The 26,300-nt window shown below is 36.0% G+C and overlaps 2 protein-coding genes across 5 annotated transcripts in view; one reads left to right on the top strand and one right to left on the bottom strand.

The window, feature by feature from the left end:
* Positions 1–514: 514 nt before the first annotated feature.
* Positions 515–2,270, bottom strand: LOC126819226 (cysteine-rich with EGF-like domain protein 2). The gene has a single exon (XM_050547154.2). It carries the CDS (start codon positions 1,878–1,880, stop codon positions 780–782), a length of 1,101 nt encoding a protein of 366 aa, XP_050403111.1. The 5' UTR covers positions 1,881–2,270; the 3' UTR covers positions 515–779.
* A 9,253-nt stretch (positions 2,271–11,523) lies between these two features.
* LOC126819221 (ceramide glucosyltransferase) overlaps positions 11,524–26,300 on the top strand; it is a 51,869-nt gene continuing 37,092 nt past the window's right edge. Inside the window, exons 1-5 of one of the 4 annotated variants that reach the window (XM_050547139.1) lie at positions 11,524–11,572; positions 11,893–11,972; positions 14,951–15,051; positions 18,557–18,673; positions 19,982–20,123. In XM_050547139.1, coding sequence (XP_050403096.1) covers positions 18,561–18,673; positions 19,982–20,123 — 255 coding nt within the window. In that variant the 5' untranslated portion in view covers positions 11,524–11,572; positions 11,893–11,972; positions 14,951–15,051; positions 18,557–18,560. Of the gene's footprint in view, positions 11,973–14,950; positions 15,052–16,032; positions 16,053–18,556; positions 18,674–19,981; positions 20,124–26,300 lie in introns of all 4 variants that reach the window. The other 3 variants (XM_050547138.2, XM_050547136.2, XM_050547140.2) reach the window with 3 other exon arrangements.

Below are 26,300 nucleotides of genomic sequence, written 5' to 3'. Positions count from 1 at the left end.
GAAGTAATTATTCTAAATTGCTGAAATTAAATAGGCTTCGTGGTTTCACTAATTTCAATGTGGGCGTATAAAAATCACATTTTTAGCTTGTGGGCACTCTTAAGAAGTCACAATTTTTATCGGATTTTGATGAAACTTGAAATGTATGTTATAACCCAAAGATCCAGATTCCTTTCGATATTAGCGCATATCTTCCCCTAATGGGCATAGAGTTCGAATTTCGTGAAAATCAGACCGAAACTGCCCGACAAAATGCCCCTTGTACGCAAAGTATGTAATACCAAGGTTGTGGACCCTCTAGAAGTCACAATTTTTATCTGATTTTGATGAAACTTAAAATATATGTTTATATCCAAAAGATTTTGGTTTGTGCATATCGGACTGTAACTTCCTGGATTATGGCCCCTGATTGTACAAAAAATCTCTTGCAAAATGTGGGTGTATCTTGCATGGTAACCGCTTGTTCATTATCTGATTTAAACTAGCAATAACGGCCAACTCTTTATAACAAATCTTATATAATACTGACATCTTTATATATTTATAATTTGAACAGAAATCATTAGCTGAGACTGAATTTAATATATTTGTTCCCCAGCTATTCAAAGCATAATCAAATCTATTGAACAATTTATTCTATGAAATTAGACAAATTTTTATATACTATGAAATTAGACAAATTTTTATATACTATTAATGATCAATATTTTATGATAGATCTATCTGTAGAATTATTTCTGTGTATTCAACAAAACAATGAATTATTATTTAAATTACTTTTATAATTCTTCTTTTTCATTTGTTAATACAGTTTTATCATTAGTGTCTGTCTGCTTATTTTCATTGTCACTAGCTTTATTATCCACTTCTGTGTAAGTTTTATTTTCATCCTCACCGTCCACATTATCTTCTGCGTCATTATGGTTCTCATCTTGGGGTATATCAGTGCAACTATAGGACCCTTCATTATTAACACACATCTTGTTTTTATCACAAGGATTATTTCCATCAACTTTACATTCATCTATATCCATACAAGTCTCATCTATTATCTCATATCCATCTTTACATTCATCACACCCCTGTGGACCCGATTCCCAACATGTCAACTTACAGGATTCATGACAATTAGTACACACTGTGTGTGTATCATTTTTCATTTCCTCAAAATAACCATCAGTGCATTCATTGCATAATTCCCCTGTGTATCCACTATGACAGCTACATGTTCCTTTTCCTTGTCGTGTTCCTCCACCATCACAATCTCCATTACCAGTACATGGCCGCTCTATGCTTCCTAAACAGGGAGAACACTCAGGTCCAAAAGTATTTCCAGGGCAACAAGCCTTAATATTTTCTATACATAACCATGTATGAAGGTCTATATTATTATTTTTTCCAAACTCTTTATACCAAAATGTCTCAATAAGCTCTTCATGTTCTTCTAACATATGATGACATTCCTTGTCACCCCCTTTACAAAGATACTCCATGACTTCTATTAATCTTATTTCACTTTTCGCATATGCACCTAATGATTTCTCCTCCCAGTTAGTATTACCCCCACCATAATTAGATTTGGCTGTCTCTTTCATCCCTTTAAAGAAGTCATCTGCTATAGTTTTACACACTGAGCACTTGTAAAGTTTTGAACCCTCGCATGGTCCTAGAAATATTAAACTAATGATAAATATTAAACTGAGCTGAAGGAATATAGTATCGGTGTGTAACAGCCCATGAAATTGTTTCAAATACATGTAACTTTTCTTTTGCCAAAGCTTCCCTCTATACTGGTACTGGTAGTTATTGTAAGATGATTCTGGCAAAACCATAATTGTGTTTTGATTTGGGTTGAAGCTGGAGTGTGTGAAGAAATGCATTATCGGTACATATCTAAAATAATGAATAATATCTCTTCGGAAATGTATTTAAAACACTTTCACCTGGAAATTGAGGTAACCGGCCACAAGGGCACAGTGAGTTGAGTTACACCCGGACACAACACGTTAATAAAAGAAAATAAAAATGTAAACAAAACACGATGGACGATGAATTGTATCTCAATCTTCAGACTTCAGTGTCACTGATCCTCACAATAGCTGTCTCAGATTAATTATCTATTCTAAATTTATATTGAATTGACTGCTGTATCAATTCTTTAGCAAAAGGAATGACTTTTGTGGAACCGTCCTGGATTTCTTTCGGTGACCTACGACTTTCGTTTTAGTTGATACACGTGTAAAACTGTCAGCCTATCGTTTGTCCACCCCGTAAGTGCGCGATTTTCCAGTAAGAAACGAAATAGAAAGTAGCGGGGCTGGTTAAACATGACTACACGAATTTGAATGCATTCGAATTACCTAGTTATTCTGTTAAGCTAGCTACAATCTGTTTCACAGAGAATTACGAGTCTTCTCTAATATCTCTGTAAAAGATGACTGCCTTTAACACGTGCCGTCACAGCACGCGGCGTCAATCATTGGCTGAATGCGCGCGCATTGTTTACATAAGACGTTACTGCTTCGGACATAATGCTGCCTTTAAGTCATTTTAATACCAATTTAAACTATACAGGAAATAATCTTTAAATACAGTAGAATCTGCATTAAGCAGCCACCCAAGGGAATTTTCACAACTGACCGCTTAACGGGAGTGGCCTCTTAATAAAATCTCGTTGCTTTTTGTGCCGATATAAATTAAATATTACGCTTGGATGCACTGGAAGCGGTAAATGTGGCCGTCGCTGAATCTTGCGCCGAACGAAAATTCTTTACTCAAATCTCGGACATAACTTAACGGGAGTGGCCTCTTAATAAAATCTCGTTGCTTTTTGTGCCGACATAAATACCTACTAATACGTCAAACGTCTTTATTTATTTTGCTAATACATCAAAAACATGTTTTAGAATTTAATTTGTCGGTGGAAAAAAGTTAATATTTGAGACTCATTAAGTCGCATAGATGTCATCCTTATCAGTGATTGTAGCGGCCTAGCGAATATTCACTGCTGATCAGTGTGAGCAAGCTATATCGTTTGGTTATCGAAAATTTAATTTGTGAGGTAGGCCAGTTGAGGAGGTTCGGTATTTACCGGAGTCCACAATGACCGCTTTATTAAATGAGTATTTTGAGATTAGGCCTACTTATTAGCCGATATTAGCTATGAAATAATTCCGGGCTTCTATACAACAGAAACAATAGTAGAAAAGGTTTTGGAACTGTTCCCGAAGGTAAAAAACGCAACAGTTACACAATTATATGATAAGATCTTATATATTATTCATATATTGGGTAGAATTGATTTCATCATCCGCACTTATACTTAGAAGAGGGAAATGCATTAAAATTGATGTCGAATTTAACATTAATGGTAGACTAATTAAGTTCTCCGAATTTAGTCCAAAAACATGCTACGATATACAATAACAAACCAGCAAATGTGAGATTTTGGCAAGAAAGGGGTTTTACCCTCTGTCAAAATAACTATAAAAATGTATTTTTACCATATAAAGATACTGATGCGATAGAATTGGATTTCAGAATTATTCATAACATTGTATACACGAAAGATCAACCCTACAAGATCGAGAAAACGGAAGATAATTAGTGTTCGGCACGAATATTCGAATATTCGCTCGTCGAATATAATATTCGAATAGCAATTACCATATTCGAATATCTATTATTTATTCTATTTGTCCTCAAATATTATTAAAGTCGACTTCCCTTGCCACATTTACATTCAAAGCTTACTTAGATTACCTAACCGCAGCTTGTAAGGGTGCTACCCCTGCGTAGATCTACCGTCTTCAGAGACGGTAAGTAGCTTGTTACCTACTTTGATTAGCCAGTTAGTTCCGCGATGGAGTTGGCTCTCTTGACCATAGTGTATATATTGACAATATATACATCGCCATGGTCTCGACTAATATCACATCAAGGTTAATCTTTGGAACCACATGAAGTTGAAACATGGCTACGTAACTCAAGATACTTCCTCTGCACGGGATGTAGGGTCAGGCAAGATTCAGCCAATTAAAAAGTTCTACACAAAGTTCTTCAGGCAACAGCACGAAGTATGACAAGATTCAGCGCAGCTAAAAACATCACTGAGAAATTGATCAAGTTTGTAGCCAAGCTTTATTAGCCTCTCTCTTATTGACAATGACCATTTTTGGGAATTGGTAGAAGCCCTGAATCCATCACACAATTTGCCGTTCAATAAAACACTCAAAAAAAATGGAAGAAATCTATGATGCCGTTCGTTCCGACGAACGTCAAATCAGGAATGACCCATTTCAGAAGAAAGCCGCTGTGACCACAGATGTATGGACATCAGAATTACAAAATGAGTCTTGCATTAATTTAACCGCTCATTTTGTGTCACCAGATTGGGAGATGGTTGCTAAGACTCTGGAAGTGAAATCCTTTCCAGGTTCACACACCTCGGATAAACTAAAAGAGCATTGTTCACATGTCAACAGAAATTTCACGTACATGTATTTCATAATTAATTAGAAATTATTATAAATTGAATATAAACCACATTAAATATATTTATATTAAAAATTGAAAATATTCGATTAGTATTCGAATACAAATTTCAAGACCTGTCCAATATTCGAATAGTGTTCTTGTTCGAATATCTGAACACTAAAGATAATCCCTGTCCGCTATGTAAAAATGAAGTTGAAACAATTTGCCATAATATGTTATTTAGTTGTCCATATAATGAATATTTAGTTGAAATATTTCGAAGTATATTCATTGTCTTAAGATCGCTAGGTTTCCCTGCCAAAGATCTAGAACAGTACTTCATTATACTGGGAATACATGCAGTGGCGGCACAAGCCGCCGGTGGTTGGAGGTGCCAAGCTGGGGCAAAGCTCAAGGATAAGGGGGCAAAGGCACGAGCTTCAAGTAGGGGTGGGGGCCTCTCCCAGAAATTTTGAAAAACAATCTGCCGGAAATAAAGCCTGGCAGTATTCCAGGCACTGATCGTTGAGATAAAGTGTCAAACGAACGGACTTGCAGGGAACCTCGACGAAGCCCATTCGCGAGCGCCAAAGCAGGGAGTCCGTACGGAGGGTATGGGGGACCTATGTGGATTGTGCGTTAGGGTTAGGGTAAGCCTTGGACCAGGGATAGGGACTTAGGGTTAGCGCTAGCCCTGTTTACAATCTGCAGGTCCTAACCCGTACCCAACCCACAATCCACATATGACGTCATATGTCCTAAAATGTGCAGGACCGTCGCCGATCTAGCGTTCTCCAGTAAAGAGTAGAGTCAGATTGAATTAATCCTCGTCGTCACGATTCATGTTTGTTGATAATAATGTATGAATTACGGGATGTATTGACATGGCGAAATTTACTGGATAATCAACCACATAAAAAAACCCAACAAATTCCCGGTACGTATGGGCAATGGAACTTTTGGTCAAATGTTGACAACAGACGTACAGTAGTCTCTATCATCCTCATGAATATTTTACGAATATTAGTCTGGATGCGTTATCAACATTATAAATAATTGGTCATTGGCTAGATTATCCGGGTTTTTTTTTACATTATCATAAACAAAGTCTAAGGGAGGTAACTAGTCCTAAAACAAGATGTTCACGCCCATGAAATTAATTTAAGAATGACATTTTATTTCATTGCCAGTTCAATATCCAATACTCTTAATTTTTTATTGTAAAATTTATCTCTTCATGGGCCATATCTATGTTGGTTTTTTTTTAAAAATTAATCCTAATTCGTCGCCAAGAATTGTGGGATTTATTGCGGGAAGGGGCGCAACTATTAGTTGACTTGGCCAAAGATACTGGATAATCAACCATATAAAAAAACAAACTCCCGGTTACGCATGGGCAATGGAACTTTTTGTCAAATAATGACATGGTCCCAGACCCTCCGTACCAATCTGTTTTACAGACCTAATGCGACATCCGTCTTTTATCTCTGTCCAAGATGACTGACCTTTAAAAGGTCAGATCGCTGTAGTTCTAAGGGTGACGTCACATCACGATGTTTACCAACAAAGCAAGGTGGCATCGATAACACCAAAAAAGATTACTTCTGTGACTTGTTTTTGTTGTTTTAAAACAAACACGAGCAGGTCAATCAGATTAGACGGTAAAAAATGAACTTCTGAAAGAATTCAGAGTAAACAAACAGAAAAAAACGTCAAATTGATGGTCACACGTGCGTTGTTTACATCGAACGTAGTAATATGAACTGGTACGGGCAAAATTATATCGTTTTACCCATTTTACGCCTCCGTGTACTATTTTCTGTACCTATTTACGCTAAATATGGAATATTTTTTTATCAAGATATACTTCAAACACCATTATTTACTTTTCTAATACTAAAAAAATATGTTTCAGAATTTAATTTGTCGAAAGAAAAAAAGTTAATATTTTGTAGTCATTAAGTCGCATCGATGTCATCCTTATCAGTGATTGTAGCGGCCAAGCGAATATTCACTGCGGATCAGTGTGCCTCCGTAAGTTGAGACTACAGACCCAGGCTAAGGGGTTCTGGGTGACCGAGACTAAAAACACAGGCGCTGACCAATAGACGTCATTGGTGCTGACGACTGAGGTCATACATCCTCGGCATCCCCAGTGTACTCATTCCGTTCTACTCCACTATAACTTGGGTTAATCCATGGGGTTTGCGCGATTTCAAATTATCTGCGCTGGCCTTGATTGTAGCTATAGTCTACGAACCAATTAAAAAACAGCTTACAAACGTGTCGTTTCGCCTTCGTTTTTATAAGGGTAGATAACCATATTCATATCCATTTACTAAAAGATTTATGTAAATAATGTATATATTTCTAATTCATTTATATTTAATTGTATTATCAAAATCTGTAGTGGATTTCGCTGATTTCAAATATGTATAACATCTGTATATTTGACTTTTGTTATTATTACTATTAGTTCTTTGTCTGAAATGTTTCATTCTGTTATGTTTATTATTATACTTTGCAATTTGATTCAGAATACATGTAACTTGTCTACGATATCACGTGGACGCAAAACTCCGCTAACGATCGAACGATTCTCAATAAAACTCTTGAACCTACATAAACGTCCGGTCCTCAATAATATAATTTGTTGTTAATAAATACGCATTTAGAATAATTTGGACTTCTCTCATTTAGGCCAGAGCCTTATATATATAAGGCTCTGATTTAGGCTAACTCCTAACCCTGTCCAATGAGAGTTACTTCCCTTTGCTAACTCCCTTTGCAGTTAACGATTTATGGGATTGGTCGATAAAAATATCACAATCATCAAGGGAGGATAACCCGAAAACGCCCCCCCCCCCCTCCCAAAAAACCCCCCAAAACATTAACCCAGGGGTTAGTTGCGTAGAACGGAATGAAACCACTGGGGATACCTAGGATAGCGGTCATAGAGATGTATATATCTTGGCTAGAGTGTATGGTGGTCACGTGCCCGCTATGGGGCTTGGCGGCCATTTTACAACCGGGAAGAATTAGCCTACGTTGCCATATACCAACATGCCGGAGAGTTATTGTTGTGTTGGTTTATTCAATGTCAGGCAAAAAGGGGGTGGATTATCATTTCATGAGTAGGTATGATAAGCTATAAGTAAAATAGTGATCTAATAGATATAGTATCATGATAATAGTGTAACATAATTTAATAAACACGGCGAGAAGACGTCGAACACTCGAAGCTTGAGGCCGGAAACCGGGCGGGTCCATTCACTTAATTTATTAGTACTGATGCTTTTATTATGTAATAACTACAATGTCCGTGTGTTTAGCGAACTTCTATATTAATGTATATTTAATTATTATGGAAATTGCGTATATTATATAAACATACACATCTGGCATTGTACGAAAAATATCGCGGGGAGTAAGTCTGCTTATTGGAGTGGAGTTTTTAGTCACAGACATGCACTATGCACTAACTGGCCAGTAGTTGCTTTGTTATCAGTTAGTTTTATTCCCTCGAATTTAATTAATTAGGCCGACACTGTGTACAGACACAGTTCCAAAAATTAAATATTAAAAACCGAGTATAACAAACAGGTGTATTAAAGTGAAAGTTTCTTGCAATATCAGTTTATGCTTCTTTTGTTTTCTTCAGAAAACCCGCTTAAAAACCCCGAACTAGTTTTAAAATAATAATAAAGACAGTCGTGAAAACTTCATTCCCAATCAAATTTTGTAAAAAATTAGGCCCTATTTTTTTTTTAAATCGATGCTATACTGCGAAAATCTTTTTTTGTTTTTTTTTGTCTAAATTTAATATGCCGCCATATTTGTCAACCAAACAAAAATCAGACACCATAATATGATGGAAATTGAAAACCATATAATGGGGATGGTGAGTGCAACAGGTATTTTTATTCCACATGAAACCATCAACAAACAACTGAACACACGACGAATAGAATGACAAGAGCTAAATCTACCTATTGCGGGTCTTTCTTTATGCCTTAAATAAATAGAAATTAACATTTTGAGGTAAATTTATTGCGGTACCAGCTGTATCCTTAACCCAAAAGACTTTTAATTCTTAATTTTCAGTTGGCTCCGTATTAATAGACACTTACCTTCCACCTTTCTTATAAAAGAAGCGCCAAACACCGCCTTAAAATATGTAAGTGCAGTGGAGCCATTAATTGTGCAGGACGGAGGGCCTTACAAGGAAAGGTGTCTAGCCATTTGGATGGGACGAAAACCCTAGGTCACCGTAGTTCCCCGTGAGCTTCGTATATTAATTATTATACAGATCGCCAAATTCAGAAGTTTTCTGAAATGTGAGCTTCGTATATTAATTATTGTACAGATCGCCAAATTCAGAAATTTTCTGAATTGTGAGCTTCGTATATTAATTATTGTACAGATCGCCAAATTCAGAAATTTTCTGAATTGTGAGCTTCGTATATTATACAGATCGTCAATTTCAGAAATTTTCTTAATTGTGAGCTTCGTATATTAATTATTATACAGATCGCCAAATTCAGAAATTTTCTGAGTTGTGAGCTTCGTATATTAATTATACAGATCGCCAAATTCATTTTGCTCAATTAAACATGCATTATGCAAGAGTTAAATCTGATTATTGCAAGTCTTAATTTAGGCTTCAGATGTTATAGAAATTATAAATTAGATCTTTATTTAAACAACAAGACCAAAATCAACTCTGTAGACCCACGGATGGCTCGGCTACAGCTCGGATTTAAATAGGATTTCACTAATTGATTAAATCAAATAAGGGGTAACCTGATGAAAATACGTCAGTTAGATCGAGGCTAAATGATAGAGTGTACTTAGCGAGTTCGCTGTAAAGCGTTTCCGTATGCCATTGAAAACTTTACTTGATAATCGAGATATGTAGGTGGAGTTAACGCCTGTCAATCAAACGATCGGCGAAGGTGAAGACACATTTCGCTACCATTTCTAGGCAAATATTACAACGATGATAACTATGTTCAGAATAAAGTAATTTGACTGAATTTTTCAATATATTCTTCTTTCATCATCTTCTTTTGAACTGTTATAGCAAGAATGGCCAACTCTCTATAAAAATCTCCCATAATGTATCTTTAATAAAATAAACATGATTTCGTCAGTTCTAGTTCAACACCCACCATACCATTAATATTAATACCATGTCCAAAGCTGTCATTATGATGATGATTATGATAGAGTTATTCTTAGTGTAATAAAGCCCCCAAAATATACCAGTTGACCACAAAACGATTTTGTTTTTAGGACAGTAAGGTAAGACCTTTCAATTATCTTTTTTTTGGAGGGGGGGGGGGTGGAATTAGAACTGCTTTTTTAATGGGCTTGTCCGCCTCTGTCAGTCTATTTCCCTTTATTTACATAGCGTTCATCCGGGCGCTTCCATCATTCTTCCCCGGTTGAAACATGGCGGCCGGTCTCCAGTGACGGCCCCAATGATGTCTATACGTCATTGGAGCGCACGGTCTAGTTAGTATAAACGCAGAGAGTCTAGTTAGTATAAACGCATAGAGCCACACTGATCAGAAGTGAATTTTCGCTAGGCCGCTACAATCACTACTGGTGAGGATGACATCGATGCGACTTAATGAGCTAGAAATATTAACTTTTTTCCTGCGACAAATCAATCTGGTTAAAACACAGATCCTATTTCGTTTCGTTTTTATAGTTCAAAATTTCGTTTTACTTGTCTTTACTACACTTGGATCTGGAAGAGTTGTTATTGAACACGTGTTCTAAATGGTGTCAGGGATAAGCCAATGGAATGGTCTGTTACGACGAGCTTTAGGCATGTTTTTCACGGAACTGTGGGTAATCCACTAGTAACATCAATGCTGATTGGTTAATCAAATGTCTGACGTAATAGGGTTATAAGTCGGTCGTTTGACCCCAGACGTGACCTATCGCTATAACTTGTCAGATCTTCATGCAATCTGAACGACAGACTCACCCTACCTGCAGAGAAGTGACTCTGACACTGACACAGTGAATAGCCATGATATCCATATGACGTTATTTAAACGTCACGGGTCATGAGGTCACATCAACAAACGAATGTAAACACCATCATTATGATCATTATCAACATTACAAGACACAATGTTACATTGTAAACAATAGCCTTCTTGCAGCCTTTAGGACTGTATAATCCGCACAGAACGTCTTATCGCTTCTTCCAATGATTTTTCACAAAAATAACGTCATCTTCAACTCTAGATTTGACGTCGGCATATTAAATTGGCACTCTTTTGTGCTTCGGTCGTGTCTATTTCAGATATACACAATCAATTCTGTTAATGTTTTTAGCGTGGGGATTGACTAAAAGTTAATTTATTTCAGTTCTAAACAAAAATTTAAAACTTTAACGCAATTTTAAAAAAAATAGCCAAATTCTTGCTGGGATTACTGAGCAAAATGGCCATTCACTGTATACGTGCGAAAAAAAAAAGCCAGTTACCATTTAATTTTCGTACGTTAGTTACGTACGATCTTCATGTAGTGTAGGCCATCGAAAGTATAAAAAAAACGAAATTAAATATAGATCTGTATTTTAATCAGATTGGCGACAAATTATAATTTAATTCTAAAACATTTTTTTTATGTATTGGAAAAATAAATAAAGGCGTTTGACGTATTTGTAGATACAAATTATTTCCTATTTAGTGTAAATGTGTATTAAAATGACTAATGGGCAGCATTCCGCCCGAAGCAGTAACGTCTTATGTAAACAATGCACGCGCCATTCAGCCAATGATTGACCCCGCGTGCTGTGACGGCACGTTTTAAGGCAGTCATCTTTGACAGAGATAGTACTACTCGTAATTCTCTGTGAAACAGATTGGCATTATAGAGCTATAACTTTATGTACAGACGTCATTGGCCGATGCTAGATGTAGGGTACCGGAATCTGCCGAGGTTTGCCGAGTGGTCGAAATCTCGAAATCCATGTTATTTGGCCTACCGGAAGTAAACATTGTACTTACATCTTCGCGCATGTGAGGACGAGCAGAGTGTGCTCCAAATGGCACACTGGCGTTCCAGTGTACATGTATATTTAGTTCTATGATCATATTGACTGACACGCGGCTTCGCTGTCGGGGGTCTATCGTTTACCTGTTTTCTCTCATACAGTTTTCTGCAGTTTTCTGCACTTTTCTGCAGTTCAAGCACACCATACACCCCCCCCCCCAAAAAAAAACAACGAAACATCCTTGATCACTTTCAACGTCATTCCATATTAAAATATTGTACGAGGGTGATGTCTTTGCCTTTGGATGTTACTATGAAATTAGGTTCATTTTGTTCAATTACGAGTTGTCCATTTGTATGTTAGTCATAGTTACTATAATTTTTTTTATGCGAGCCTAGGCTACACTGAAGTAGAATATACTAGAAAGAACAGTATTTTTTTCCATGTGACAGATCAGAAAATTCTCGAAGACTAGAAGGTAAGTTATAAATCGGTCTTGGTACTTATGGCGTACCCCATTTAAAAGGTACCTTAGGCCTAAGGTTAGCGTGCGCGCGCTGTATTATAAAGTCTGTCATTGAGTCGACTGGTGTGGTTTCGAATCCCCGGTTGTACGTGACAAGGAGTAGGGTCGCCTGTCCAACCTCGTGGGTTTTCTCCGGGTCCTCCGGTTTCCTCCCACTGCTAAAGACCCCTACGCGCAAGCGAATTATTGAAATAAAATTAAAAACCATATGTTAGTCCCGAAATGACCTAGTTTGTGTCGAGTGGACGTTAAACCCCATTTCTCTCTCTCTCCCTCTAATGGATAAAATCCCATCTCTCTGATCGTTTACCATCTGTGGTTTTCAACGGCATTGGGTCATCAAAGTCTGGCATTCCACAAGGATCCTTCCTGGGACCCGGCATGCTGTTACACTCTACCTGTAGGAGATATAATTAGATTACATTATACTATACTAATATTATACTAATCGCCAAATTCAGAAATTTTCTGAATTGTGAGCTTCGTATATTAATTATTACACAGATCGCCAAATTCAGAAAATTTCCCTTTTATCAGTACAGATAATTAAATATAGAAATTTTCTGAAGTTATAATTGCCCCCTTAGAAATGATAGTAAGGTTCATTCATAATAGCAGTTGCATTCACTGAGTAAGCCTACTGAGCAAAAACTGTCAACATTTCTTTTTTAGATAACCACTGATTAATGTTATTGTTCACCTGCGTTTGGAAGAAAGCAGGGGACTATTATTGTATTAAAATGGATCCGTCCGTCCGTCTGTCCGTCACACTTTTTGGGACACATATTAACCCTCTTTCTAATTGAACTAGAATGTTCAAACTTGGTGTAGTGTTTATTAGGTCAATGCCTTTTTAGTTCTAATTAAGTGAGAGTGATGAAACTTGGTGTATAGTTTCATTGCATCAATACCTTGACTAAGTTCGATAATGAGCATTTTCTGCTCAGGGTAAGCAGAGCTATAAGTAATTTGATTGGCCAAGACTTTGGAACACAATAACTCTCCTTTTAATTGAGCCAGAATGTTCAAACTTGGTGTAGGTGTTTATTAGGTCAATGCCTTGGTGTAGGCGTTCATTAGGTGAATACCTTGATTGAGTTTGATGATGAACATTATCTGCTTAAGGTAAGCAGAGATAAGCATTCTAATTGGTTGATGCTTTGGGGCACGATAACTTTGGTTATAATGAAGTGAGAGCGATGAAACTCTGAAGATAGATTCATTATATCATTACCGTGACTAAGTTTGATGGTGAGAATTTTCAGCTTAGGGTAAGGAGCGATAAAAAAATTTAATTTGGTTGGTCAAGACTTTGGAACATAACAACTCTGCTTTTAATTGAGGTAGAATGTTTAAACTTGATGTAGATGTTCATTAGGTGAATGTCTTGACTGAGTTTAACATTTCGAGCTAAAGCTAAGCAGAGCTAATAAATTTCATTGGTTGATGCTTTGGGACAAGATAATCTTGATTCTATCTGATAGAGAGTGATAAAACTTAGTGTATAGTTTGATTGCTCGATACTTTTGAAAAACATAAATGTGCGATTGATTAATATCATTAATATGTGTCATCTTTTTATTTTGGGATTTCGGCTGGGGACATCAGCCTCATTGTTGGCTTGTTTTATTCCATTTCCGCCACACACAAATCAACATTTACTGTCTGCTGAGACGTGTTAGATTTAGAAATAAACTACTTTCTTCCCAAACTATTTCTTTGGAACCTTAGTGTTAGAATAGATGAAAATGGGTCTAAAAATAAAAAGCACATGTGTGACACATGATCATGTGGGTTCTTTAGGTGACACGTAGGCCCATCCAAGGTGGTATTTTATTCATATGCAAAGTCTATAATTAAAGATAGTACAACTGCAGGGATTTTTTGTAATTCAAAACAAGAAAAATACATATTTATTATTTACAAGCAAAGCGCAGAACAATCAGAGGAAAGGAAGTACATATAAAGCGGCTGAGCATGTGTAAATATTAAATTGTCATCATCGATTGACATGCTAGTACATCACAGAAGGACTATGAGTTTAGTAACTTGCGATAAGCAATTTGATTGGTAGAGAGTTTGGAACTCAATAACTCTCCTAATTGAGGTAGAATGTTCAAACTTGGTGTAGGCGTTCATTAGGTGAATGCCTTGATTGAGTTGATGATGAACATTGTCTGCTTTTGTAAGCAGAGATAAGCATTCTGATTGGTTGATGCTTTGGGGCACGATAACTTTGGTTATAATGAAGTGAGAGCGATGAAACTTGGAATATAGATTCATTGTATCATTACTTTGAGTATTTTCTGCTAAGGGTAAGCAGAGATAAGCAATTTGATTGGTTGATGCTTTGGACACGATAACTTTAGTTCTAATTAAGTGAGAGTGATGAATACCTTGACTAAGTTCGATAATGAGCATGTTCTGCTCAGGGTAAGTTAAGCGATAAGCAATTGGATTGGTTGAGACGTTGGAACACAATAACTCTCATTCTAATTGAGTTAGAATGTTCACACTTGGCGTAGGTGTCTATCAGGTGAATGCCTTGATGTAGTTAACAGATGAGAATTGTCTGCTTAGGGTAAGCAGAGATAAGCAATTTTATTGGTTGATGCTTTGGGACACGATAACTTTCTTTCTAATTAAGTGAGAGTGAGGACACTTGTATAGCTTTATTACATCAATGCCTTGACCAAGTTCGATAATGAACAATTTCTGCGGAGGATAAGCAGAGCGATAAGCAATTTGTTTGGTCGAGACTTTGGAACACAATAACTCCCCTTCTAATTGAGGTAGAATGTTCAAACTTGGTGTAGCCATTCATTAGGTGAATGCCTGGATAGAGTTTGATGATGAACATTGTCTGATGGTAAACAGTTGTGCATGTGCTAGATTTTCTCTAATATCTTTTGATGATTCATGTTGAACAGGTGAAGAGGAGGGTCCTGGTGTACATTCCGGAGCCGTTAAAGGTTGCCCAGGTGTTGATTTATCACAAAAAGAACCAGCTTGTGTGTTTAATTGAATACCAGTAAGTAATGCCTACTCTGAGACTTCTTTTGCTTTCTTTTTTTGTCAGCTTCTAAATATTTAGAATACTTCTCTTCATCTTTTATTAATTCAGCTCTTTTTGCTGCCTTTCTTTCCCTATCCTTCTTCTCATACCCTCGTTCACAGGCCTGGAAATAACAGGTTTGGGTGTACCTGACAAAATGTCCGGCACTAATGAAATAGTACCTGACATTTTCAACTAAGTGCTGGACATGTATTGATAAGATCAATAAAAAAGACAAATCAATGCCGGACAAAATGACAGACACCAGAAGTTTTGTGCCTGACAAAGCCTGAATCTGTGCCTGATATTGTCTGTGACAGGTGCCTTATTTCCAGGTTTGCTCGTTCATTACAATGTGGCTGCTTCTCTCTCCAGTTCCTCTGTCTTTCAGCATTTGTTAGAGGCATTGACCTTTAAAGGGAAGACAACCCTCATGCCTGTCCATATACAGCATTATCCAGTGACTCCGTCCATAACATTTCTTCAATTTTCCGTCAGTAACATTAAGTTAAAAAACTTTTATACTGCGTATGTTTAAGTGTTTACAAATTTATTACACTAATTTGATTTCAATCTGCTAAATAATAATATGATAAAAAATTAGAGGTTGTCATCCTTTAAGCTTTTAATGTATGATATTATTTCCAGGGGATAAATGTGAAATTACGTTTTTGTTACGGACGGAAATTGAATTTAAATATTTTTACATAAAAGCTAAAATTACTATATTTTAAACTAGTAAAAATGTATATACATACATTAGATGAAGCATATTTTAAATTAATTCATTAATTTGCATTTCATGAATTCATCTTTTTGAAATTTTGTATCATTTCTCATTCCGTCTATAACAAAATTATTTTGGGTAGACCGGTAAAATGTCAGATATTTCTTTCAATAAAAGCCATTATATATTCAAAATATTGTTTGATTGTTGTCTAATTGTATATATTTTAGGTGGAAAAGATAAAATTATTGTAAGTTGCATTTAAAAATTTCATGCCCAAGTCGCCCCAAGTTGACCGATTTATGATTTGACCCACCCCTGAATCTGATATTGGTTGATTGATAAAGTCATGTTCACAAGTTTCACTTAATTCATTAAATTCAGCAACACTGTCACATGTGACATATTGCGGAGTCATTACTGCCGTGTGGGGTTTCCACATTTAATAGACCTTCAAAATAGCTTGCCCATTCTCTAGAATTAATACCACCAGCAGTGTGTGACTTTTTCTGAATTTTCTTAATACTTGCCAAAAATTGTCTTTGTTTTCTATGTTAACTAACAGCTCATTATAAATATTTTGATCATACGTTTTCTTTTTCAGTTTACAGATATTCTTGAATTTATTTTTGGCATCTTTATATTTTATTAATGGATTGTTATAGTTATTATCTCTGAATTCCTTTAAATACTTATATTTAACAAGTTTTAAAGTACTAGACAATCAATATCAAAACAAAGTGGTTAAGTCTGTTAGGCCTATTTATAGGAGGGGGGGGTGGATGGCCGAATGGTTAGCGTGCGCGCGCTGTATCATAAAGTCTGTCATTGAGTCGACTGGTGTGGTTTCGAAACCCGGTTGTATGTGACAAGGAGTAGGGTCGCCTGTCCTACCTCGTGGGTTTTCACCGGGTCCTCTGGCTTCCTCCCACTGCTAATTAAAACCATATATGACCTAGATTGTGTCGAGTGGACGTTAAACCCCATTTCTCTCTCTGTCTCTCTCCTATTTATAGGCTTGGAACTGCACAGTTCTTAATGTAAGATACAAGAAACTGAAGGGAAATATCAATACCAGTAGCCAATAAACCCTTAAATTCATCATAAAATTTAATAAAGTTTTTAGATATTTCTTTAAAAATGTCACTTGTTCCGTTGTTCCATCGTAACCTATCATAAAATATTACATAACGACCTGACTGTTCGTCCGATTCAACAAAGGTTTTAAAATCGGTTTTGAATGTTAAAGGTAAATGATCTGAATCAGTTTTAAGTTCAACAACAAAATCATGTATTGAATTGAAAAACGGCGATGAAACAATTCTACGAGACTTGCCCCGTTGTATTTATTAATACAGGTGAATTCTCCTTCACGGTCCAGTGGTGATCTTCCATTAACCACATGCACATTCAAATAAGCACACAAAGCTAAAAGCTTCAACCCATAGTTGTTCACTTCTTGGTCTTTCGATTTTTGCTCACTTTTGAAGGAATCTACTTCATATATGGCATCTTCAAATCCCGGTATAAATTTAGTTGAATCATTGCCGAGGAAATCGTGCAGTGAACTGTTACCAATGCGTGCACTGAAATCACCAGTTAACAATAAGTTACAACACGGAAATTCTGATAAACATGTAAGAATGTACGCCATCAAATATCTCTTTCTTTATTAACACTAAAATACCACCCCAAGATCGCCCACCACTTCTAACACACGAAAAATTGCTGTATTGTGGGAAAAGGGATGAACTTCAAAATCATTTCCACCAAGTCTCAACTAACGAAATTACATCAAAGTTGTGTAAATATTCTACAAATTCAGAATCTGATATCTTCAGACCATTAATATTCCAGGAAATCCACGTTAAAATATTTGACTGAAGAATCAGAAGTTATAATTTTGCTGTTATTATCACATACTGCACAAACTTTATAGGTCTGACCTAAATTTCATTGTTGTTGTTGTGACTGTAAATCTTCTAGAGTGAAAATCGTCCCATCTATATCTAATTTGTCGAATCTTAAGTCCAGCTCGCTGCCCCTTTTCTCTAGCTGACAGCATATAAGGAATCAAATCTTTCCTCTTTTGACTCGTGGCATAGAAAAAATCGTTTGAAACGTGTATGTCACAAGTATCTCTCAGTTTCATGGCTTCATCAAAAATATTGTTTTTATCTTTTAAACTATTCAATTTGACCAACAAAGAATTACGCGCATTCTTTAAAATAGCGGTCTTTTCAATAATAATGTTTTCTAAACCCAACTGATCTTTGAAATACCTCTGAACTTTATCTTCGGGAAAATCGAAATGAAACTGCCTGACAAAATGTCCGCTCTTTGTACGCAAATTGTGTAAAAGTATGCAATATGAAGGTTGTGGAGTGTGGACCCTCTAGAGGTCACAATTTTTATCCGATTTTGATGAAACTTAAAACATATCTTTATATCCCAAAGATCTCAGTCCCTTTTGATATTTGCACATTTCAGACCATAACTTTCTGGATTTTTGCCCCTGATTGTACAGAAAATCCTGTTTGTTTTTAGCTTGTTCTTTGTCCATCTCTTGCAAAATGTGGGCGTATCCTGTCTGGCAGCGGCTGGTTGTTTTTTTTTACATTTGACCTGGTGCACGTTACACTCAGCAATTGAAGCATTGGGGATGTAAAAGCACTAACAAGATAGCACTGACTTTGTATGTTTTCTATAATATAATCGTCTATTTTTACACTTTAATATTTTTTTTTTTTACAGAACAATGTACACAATTGATCCACAGACATGGTCTTACATAGTTTTAGTTTTTGGTATTATGGGATTAGTGCTATATATAATCACCACATGTTTATTGGTGTTAGCTCTTGTATATGCGTAAGTTATAAATTTCTGTATTATATCACATTTACAGGGTCAGATCCAGTTTCACTTTTGGTCCACTAGAACATAGCACTAACTTAAGAATGCAAGATCCCCTTTTATCTCTGATAAGAATGACTAAACAGGGGGCCAAGGTTGAATTGACCAAAACTGATGTAATTCAACTTCAGCGTACAAATATCATCCTTCCTGCCTATGTAGACATATACCTCAGATGACATTTACAGGGTCAGATCCAGTTTCACTATTGGTCCACTAGAACATAGCGCTGACTTGAAAACACAAAATCCCGTTCGTCCGTCTGGCCGTCCGTCCGGCCGTCCGTCCGTCCATTGTCCACAATTTCTTGTGAACTCTCTACAGACTTCATTTATCATCTGATTGTTTTGAAATTGATATATGTTGTTTGCATTAGTGAGATGAAGAAGCCTATTGAATTTCAATAACTTCCGTTAATTTCTTCTGGAGTTATGGCCCTTGTTTCACTTTGTTGAAACTTGTGAACGCTCTAACAACAAAACTTATCAAACGATCTGTATGAAATTTATATGCATCATATAAATTAGGAAAACAAAGAATCCTATTGAATTTCAGCAATTTCCGTTAATTACGCCGGGAGTTATGGCCCTTGTTTCACTTTGTTGTACCTTGTGAATGCTCTGACGACAAAAGTTATTATCCGATCTGTATGAAATTTATATGTATGGTTCAAATTAATAAAACGAACAAGTCTATTGAGTATCAGCAAATTCCCGTTAATTATATCTAGAGTTATGACCTTTGTTTAATTTTGTTGAATCTTGTGAACACTCGAACGTCAAAAGTTTTCACCCAATCTGTATGAAATTCATATGCATCATTTAAATTAGTGAAATGATGAAGCCTATTGAATGTAAGCAATTTCTGTCAATTACTTCTAGAGTTATGGCCCTTGTTTTACTTTGTTGAACCTTGTGAACGTTCGAACGACAAAAGTTATCATCCAATCTGTATGGAATTTATATGCATTATTTGAATTAGTGAAACTCACAATACCTGTCAAATTTCAACAATTTCTGTAGATTACTTCCAGTGTTATGGCCCTTATTTTAGTTTTTAGAACCTTGTGAACCCTCAAACGACGAAAATTATAATGTCATCTGTATGAAATTGTCTATTACTAATTACCCACAAAAGAATAAATATGTGACAACCCTTGTCGACCGCACAGACGATTTAGCTGCTGTGAGCGTATGTTTTGTTGCCTGGTAACCTATCTTGAATTTAGTGAAAAAATAGTTGAAAATTCCTTTTTATTTTCAGGAAATTCGTTTATTACCGTAAAAGTGAGCCCCTTCTTGAAACAGATGAAGCCCCTGGTGTTTCAATAATAAAACCATTAATGGGATTAGATCCATTGTTAGAAGATAACCTTGATAGCCACTTTAAACTGAAGTATTCAAAAGTAAGGGAATTTTCATTTAAATTGTGTAAAGAGTTCTACTTCTAGGGTAATGCATTTGGTTGTTAAAACCAGTAAACACAATGCCAATTGTTGTGAAACCCATGACTTTGTTTTAACCACTCCAGCTACTGGTATTACTGTATCAAGTTTATTATGACTGGGATCCCATCAAGTTTATGTTATTCAAATGATTTTGGATTCCTCTCTCTTTATTTTTATTTGGATTCATATGGAAATGTGGTTTAATAATAATGTAGTCCAATTTTAACATACAGTCACACATATTAATTTGATTATGCTCTAAACTTAAGATTTCAAACAATTTCTAACAAATTGGATTGTCTTGTATAAAGAATAATTTGACAGGAGGCCAGAGTCTTGAGAGCATGGTTGTGTTTATTCTTCCGCAGAGCTGACCTACAAACAAATAAAAATAACCGGTAATTGGGCCCAATTGTAGTACTTACTAGTCACAAGGAAAAATCCGTTTAGGATGTTAAGCTGCATTGAACAGACTCACTTTATCTTAGAACATAACCTCATTTTTCTTCCAATCAGATACCTTTAAAATGACCATGTGACACTGTTCTATTTCATGAAGAATGAAGTTATCTTAAGTACTTGCCATTGGCTGTAGAAAACCCCACCCACAGCTCAGGTCATGGTATGTGATCGCTAATTGGGATTAACACAGTAAGCTAACTACACGGTCTGCTGATTTAGGGTGAGCTAAATAAAGGATAAAGACAACAACATTTAATATAATTTAATTGTGGTTATATCTTAATATTTACAATATAATTTACATGCATTATATTTCAACCGTTACAGTTTTATCTTTTTTTCGCAAAACTACTTTATTTACACAATCTGGAATTATTATTTCGAGAGTGTTATTAGCACTTGAAGGCACATCTTGGTTTACGCAAGTTTTCAACTTCTTAATTTCCTGAATTTCGTCATTATCTTCTTGTGTACCGGTAGTTTTAATGTCATTTATTTCAGGCGGCCCCAAAGACTTGCTAACACTATCTTTAATAGAAAATAACTCTCTTTGGTATTTCTGGACAGCGTTGCTTCTATGGGCACTCCTTGACGTCACAGCCTTATCCGAAAAACCATCATTGTACAAAGTTGTGCAACAAGTTACCCGACCAGAGTGGTTTGATATTGTTCGACCCTCAATACTAAGTCCAGCTTGTTGATAAAATTTTTTAAACATTTGAGAAAGTTTATTAAAAGTTATATTGGCAGCACTAAACCTGGGATGTTGACTTTCATCAGTTACGGTTGTGGTCAGTGGTTTTTTATATAGAAATCCTTTACGGGGAATAAGCGATAGATAATAATCATACATTTTCACCAAACAACGCTCATTATCTGGCTGTTCATAGTGTTCAATTGGTGTAATTGTCACATTTTTTCGTTTTAATCCACCTTGCGAGTTTTTTTGTATCCTAGGAGTGAATCTTATAAATTTTCTCTTGTTTTTTTGATCAGTCAAAATTTCAAATTGTTCAGCTTCAACACACTTATGTTGCTCCATACCTCTAAATGCAAAGGCTTTTCCATTATAGAAAAATATCGCGTTACTCAGTCCTTCTGCTGTGTTCATAGAAAAAACACCCTTATCCCACATTACTTTTTCCTCTTCTGGAAGCACTGGTTCACATGATTTTACTTTTGTTCCAAATCCAAGAGATGTCAGTCGTTTCATTTCGGAATCCAATATTTTGCGGAATGTACTAAATTTCTCATCATCATCTCTCAAAATATGCACATTATTTCTGTTACAATCATTTTTGATATACCTTTGTAATCCCGAAACAATTTGAACAAGAGTGTTTGGTGGATAATTTGTCGCATCTTTACGCCTTATCTCAACAATAAATCTTTGCAGCCAAAATTGTAATTCTTCATCATTTAATGTATTAATGTCCGTAGGAATTAATTTTCCTTTCTCAAAATATGTCTCTGGCTTAGAGTTCCTATTATCAACCCAGTCCTTCCATAAATTTAACGCCCATTTGTTGTTGTTTCTGGTCTTGATTGGAACTGAACATTTTTGTATATTTTCTAAATCTGCCTGCTTCACAGGACTAGAAAAACGTCCTTTATTATCACGAGTCACACATGGCATATCCACTAGTTGTTGCGTTGGAATATCCATCACTTGCGATAGGCTAATTAGTTCATCATCTGATGGAAACGATGCCCAGTCGACAGCAAAATCTGGCACATCCATATTGAAGTACATTTACTATAGTGACTATAAAATTACTACTGAATGAATGAAGGAACATAATAAGATTAAAGTTGTACTCATTAACGATCAAAAGTTACTTGTAATCACTTGTAATCACCTTTAATCTCTTAATCTCATGACTTATACAGGTGACATTGAATGACTCCACCCAATTGTCAATCACTCTATGACCACACCTACAAATTATTCAACTTTAACAAATTTCATATTTCAATTAGTTTTCCCCAAATATTTTATGAAATATAAATAATACAAATATCATACTATATTTTGTATAAGTTTTGAAAGTAGAGATCATGTTCTAAGTGAGTTAGAACCCATATAGAAAATTCTTCATGGTTTAGAAAGGGCTACGCCCTTTCTAAACCATGAAGAATTTTCTATATGGGTTCTAACTCTTACATAGAAGTAGATATTATAAAAATCCCCACTGAACAGCAGTAAGAACAGACTTGAAGTTTGTTATGAGGGGGTGGTTTCATTGGAGATATGGTATCGTTTAGAACAAGGTTTTTGGCGTTGGAAAGTATGCATATAGTTTACTTTCAAAACATTGTTCGATAATTGATAAAAATCGTTTAAGAATTACAAAAATGGTTTAGTTAGTACTATAGCTTAGTTTAAAGGACAATATGGTGTCAGTCATTATAAAATATGTGATAGAGCTCGTTAAATACATCCCAAATATAATTTTAACACAGAGATCATTGCTACGGGGGAGACTTTTAACAAGCACGTGAAGAAACGGGAAGTGACGTCAAACATGAATTGTCCTTCTATATAACTGACTGAAGTAACGAGCGGTAACAGACAAACGATCGAATTTCATTTCACTGATAATTCCGTTGAAGATGAAAAGTTGTTATATGAGACGATGAGAGGATATCTGACAATTATATATTGTCGTCGCCCCTGTCCGTCCGTCCGTCCACAATTGTTTGTGAACAATCTACAGGTCACAATTTTTATCCGATTTCAATGAAACTTGAAATATAGGTTTATCACCCTAAGATCTCAGTTCCTTTCGATATTGGCATGTATCGGACTGTAACTTCATGGATTATGGCCCCTGATTGTACGAAAAATTAAATTTATGGCTTCTTTCGATATTCGCGCATATCGGAACACGCATTTTGCTATATTGGCCCAAAACTGACATACAAAATAGCCGCCCTTCGTTCACAAATAGCGTAAAAATATGATATATCAAGGTTGTGGACACTATAGAGGTCAAAATTTTAATCCTATTTTGAAGAAGCTTGAAATGTAAGTTTATAACCAAAAGATCTTGGTTCCTTTTGATATTCGCGCATATCAGAATGTAACTTCCTGAATTATGGCCCTTGATTGTACGAAAAATCGCTATTTTGGCTTGTGGACCCTTTTGAGGTCATAATTTTTGTCCGATTTAAAAAAACGTATTGTTACATCACCGTTACACCCTAAGGACGGCTGAGTTCGAATTTCGTGAAAATCGGCCCAAAACTGACAGACAAAATGGCCGTCCTCGTTCTCAAATAGCGTAAAAATATGGTATATCAAGGTTGTGGACCCTATAGAGGTCACAATTTTTATCCGATTTTGTGGAAACTTGAAATGTAAGTTTATAACCCAAAGATTGTGCTTCCTTTCGATATTCGCGCATATCGAACCGTAACTTCCTGAATTATGGCCCCTGATTGTACGAAAAATCATGTTTTTTGAAGAAAGCAGGGGACTATTAAAATGGGTTCGTCTGTCTGTCCGGCCGTCTGTCTGTCTGTCCGTCACACTTTTTGGGACACAATAACTCTCTTTCTAATTGAGCTAAACTTGGTGTAGGTGTTTATTAGGTGAATACCTTGATGGAGTTCGAAGATGAGCATTTTCTGCTTATGGTAAGCGGAGATAAGCAATTTGGTTGGTTGATGCTTTGGGACACGATAACTTTAGTTCTAATTAAGTGGGAGTGATGAAACTTGGTGTATAGTTTCATTACATCAATACCTTGACTAAGTTCGATAATGAGCATTTTCTGCTCAGGGTAAGCAGAGCGATAAGCAATTTGATTGGTCGAGACCTTGGAACACAATAACTCTCCTTCTAATTCAGCTAGAATGTTCAAACTTGGTGTAGGTGTTTATTGGGTCAAGGCCTTGATGGAGTTTGAAGATGAGCATTTTCTGCGTAGGGTAAGCAGAGATAAGCAATTTGATTGGTTGATGATTTGGGACACAATAACTTTAGTTTTAATTAAGTGAGAGTGAGGACAGTTGGTGTATAGCTTTATTACATCAATACCTTGACTAAGTTCGATAATGAACATTTTCTGCTGAGGGTAAGCAGAGTGATAAGCAATTTGATTGGTCGAGACTTTGGAACACAATAACTCTCCTTGTAATTGAGGTAGAATGTTCAAACATGGTGTAGGCATTCATTATGTGAATCCCTTGATGGAGTTCGATTATGAACATTGTCTGCTTATGGTAGGCAGAGACAAGCAATCTGATTGGTTGATACTTTAGGGGCACAATAACTTTGGTTATAATGAAGTGAGAGCGATGAAACTCTGAAAATAGATTCATTATATCATTACCTTGACTAAGTTCGATTGTATGAATTTTCTGCCTGGGCTAAGGAGCGATAAGCAATTTGATTGGTCAAGACTTTGGAACATAAAAACTCTGCTTTTAATTGAGGTAGAATGTTTAAACCTGATGTAGATGTTCATTACGTGAATGTCTTGACTAATTTCAATGATTAACATTTCAAGCTAATGCTAAGCAGAGCTAATCAATTTCATTGGTCGATGCTTTGGGACAAGATAATCTTGATTCTATCTGATAGAGAGTGTGTAGTTTGATTGCTCGAAACTTTTGAAAAAAAATAAATGTGCGATTAATTAATGTGTCATCTATTTATTTTGGGATTTCGGCGGGGGACATCAGCCTCACTGTTGGCTTGTCTCTTTTATTGTCCCCTGCCTTTCGAAGAATGCAGGGTACTATTGAAATTGGTCTGTCTGTCACTTATGTTGAACTAAATTCATCATGGGCATTTTCAGCTTAATTGCTCGAAGCTTTACAAAAATGTGAATGTGTGAATGTCATCTATTTATTTTGTCATTGGTGCCTTATTTGCCTAAAGACTCACAATGCAACAACCCTTATGCTCTACTCACTGATTTCACTGCTGTGGGCACATGTTTCGTTGAAGCACTAGTTTTCCAATTATCTAGGATTTGGAAAGCAGGGGACTATTAAAATGGGTTCGTCCGTCAGTCAATCGGTCAGGCTGTCCGTCTGCCAGTCACACTTTTTGGGACACAATAACTCTCTTTCTAATTGAGCTAGAATGTTTAAACTTGGTGTAGGTATTTATTAGGTCAATGCCTTGTTGGAATTCGAAGATGAACATTTTCTGCTTAGGGTGAGCAGAGATAAGCAATTTGATTGGTTGATGCTTTGGGGCACGATGACTTTGGTTATAATGAAGTGAGAGCGTTGAAACTCTGAATATAGGTTCATTATATCATTACCTTGACTAAGTTGATTGGTCGAGACTTTGGAACCCAATAACTCATTCTAATTGAGTCTGAATGTTCACACTTGGTGTAGGTGTCTATTAGGTGAATGCCTTCATGGAGTTCGAAGATGAGAATTTTCTGCTTACAGTAAGCAGAGATAAGCAATTTGATTGGTTGATGCTTTGGGGCACGATGACTTTGGTTATAATGAAGTGAGAGGGTTGAAACTCTGAATATAGATTCATTATATCACTACCTTGACTAAGTTTGATGGTGAGAATTTTCTGCTTAGGCTAAGGAGTGATAAGCAATTTGATTGGTCAAGACTTTGGAACATAACAACTCTGCTTTTAATTGAGGTAGAATGTTTAAACTTGATGTAGATATTCATTTGGTGAATGTCTTG

The sequence above is a fragment of the Patella vulgata genome, chromosome 4 (assembly GCF_932274485.2).
Source record: "Patella vulgata chromosome 4, xgPatVulg1.2, whole genome shotgun sequence".
NCBI classification, from domain to species: Eukaryota; Metazoa; Mollusca; class Gastropoda; family Patellidae; genus Patella; species Patella vulgata.
This window is presented reverse-complemented; position numbering and strand designations above follow the sequence as displayed.

What these genes read in the sequence shown, in the direction of transcription:
- LOC126819226 (XM_050547154.2), bottom strand. Translation starts at nt 1,880, where the DNA reads ATGCATTTCTTCACACACTCCAGCTTCAACCCAAATCAAAACACAATT.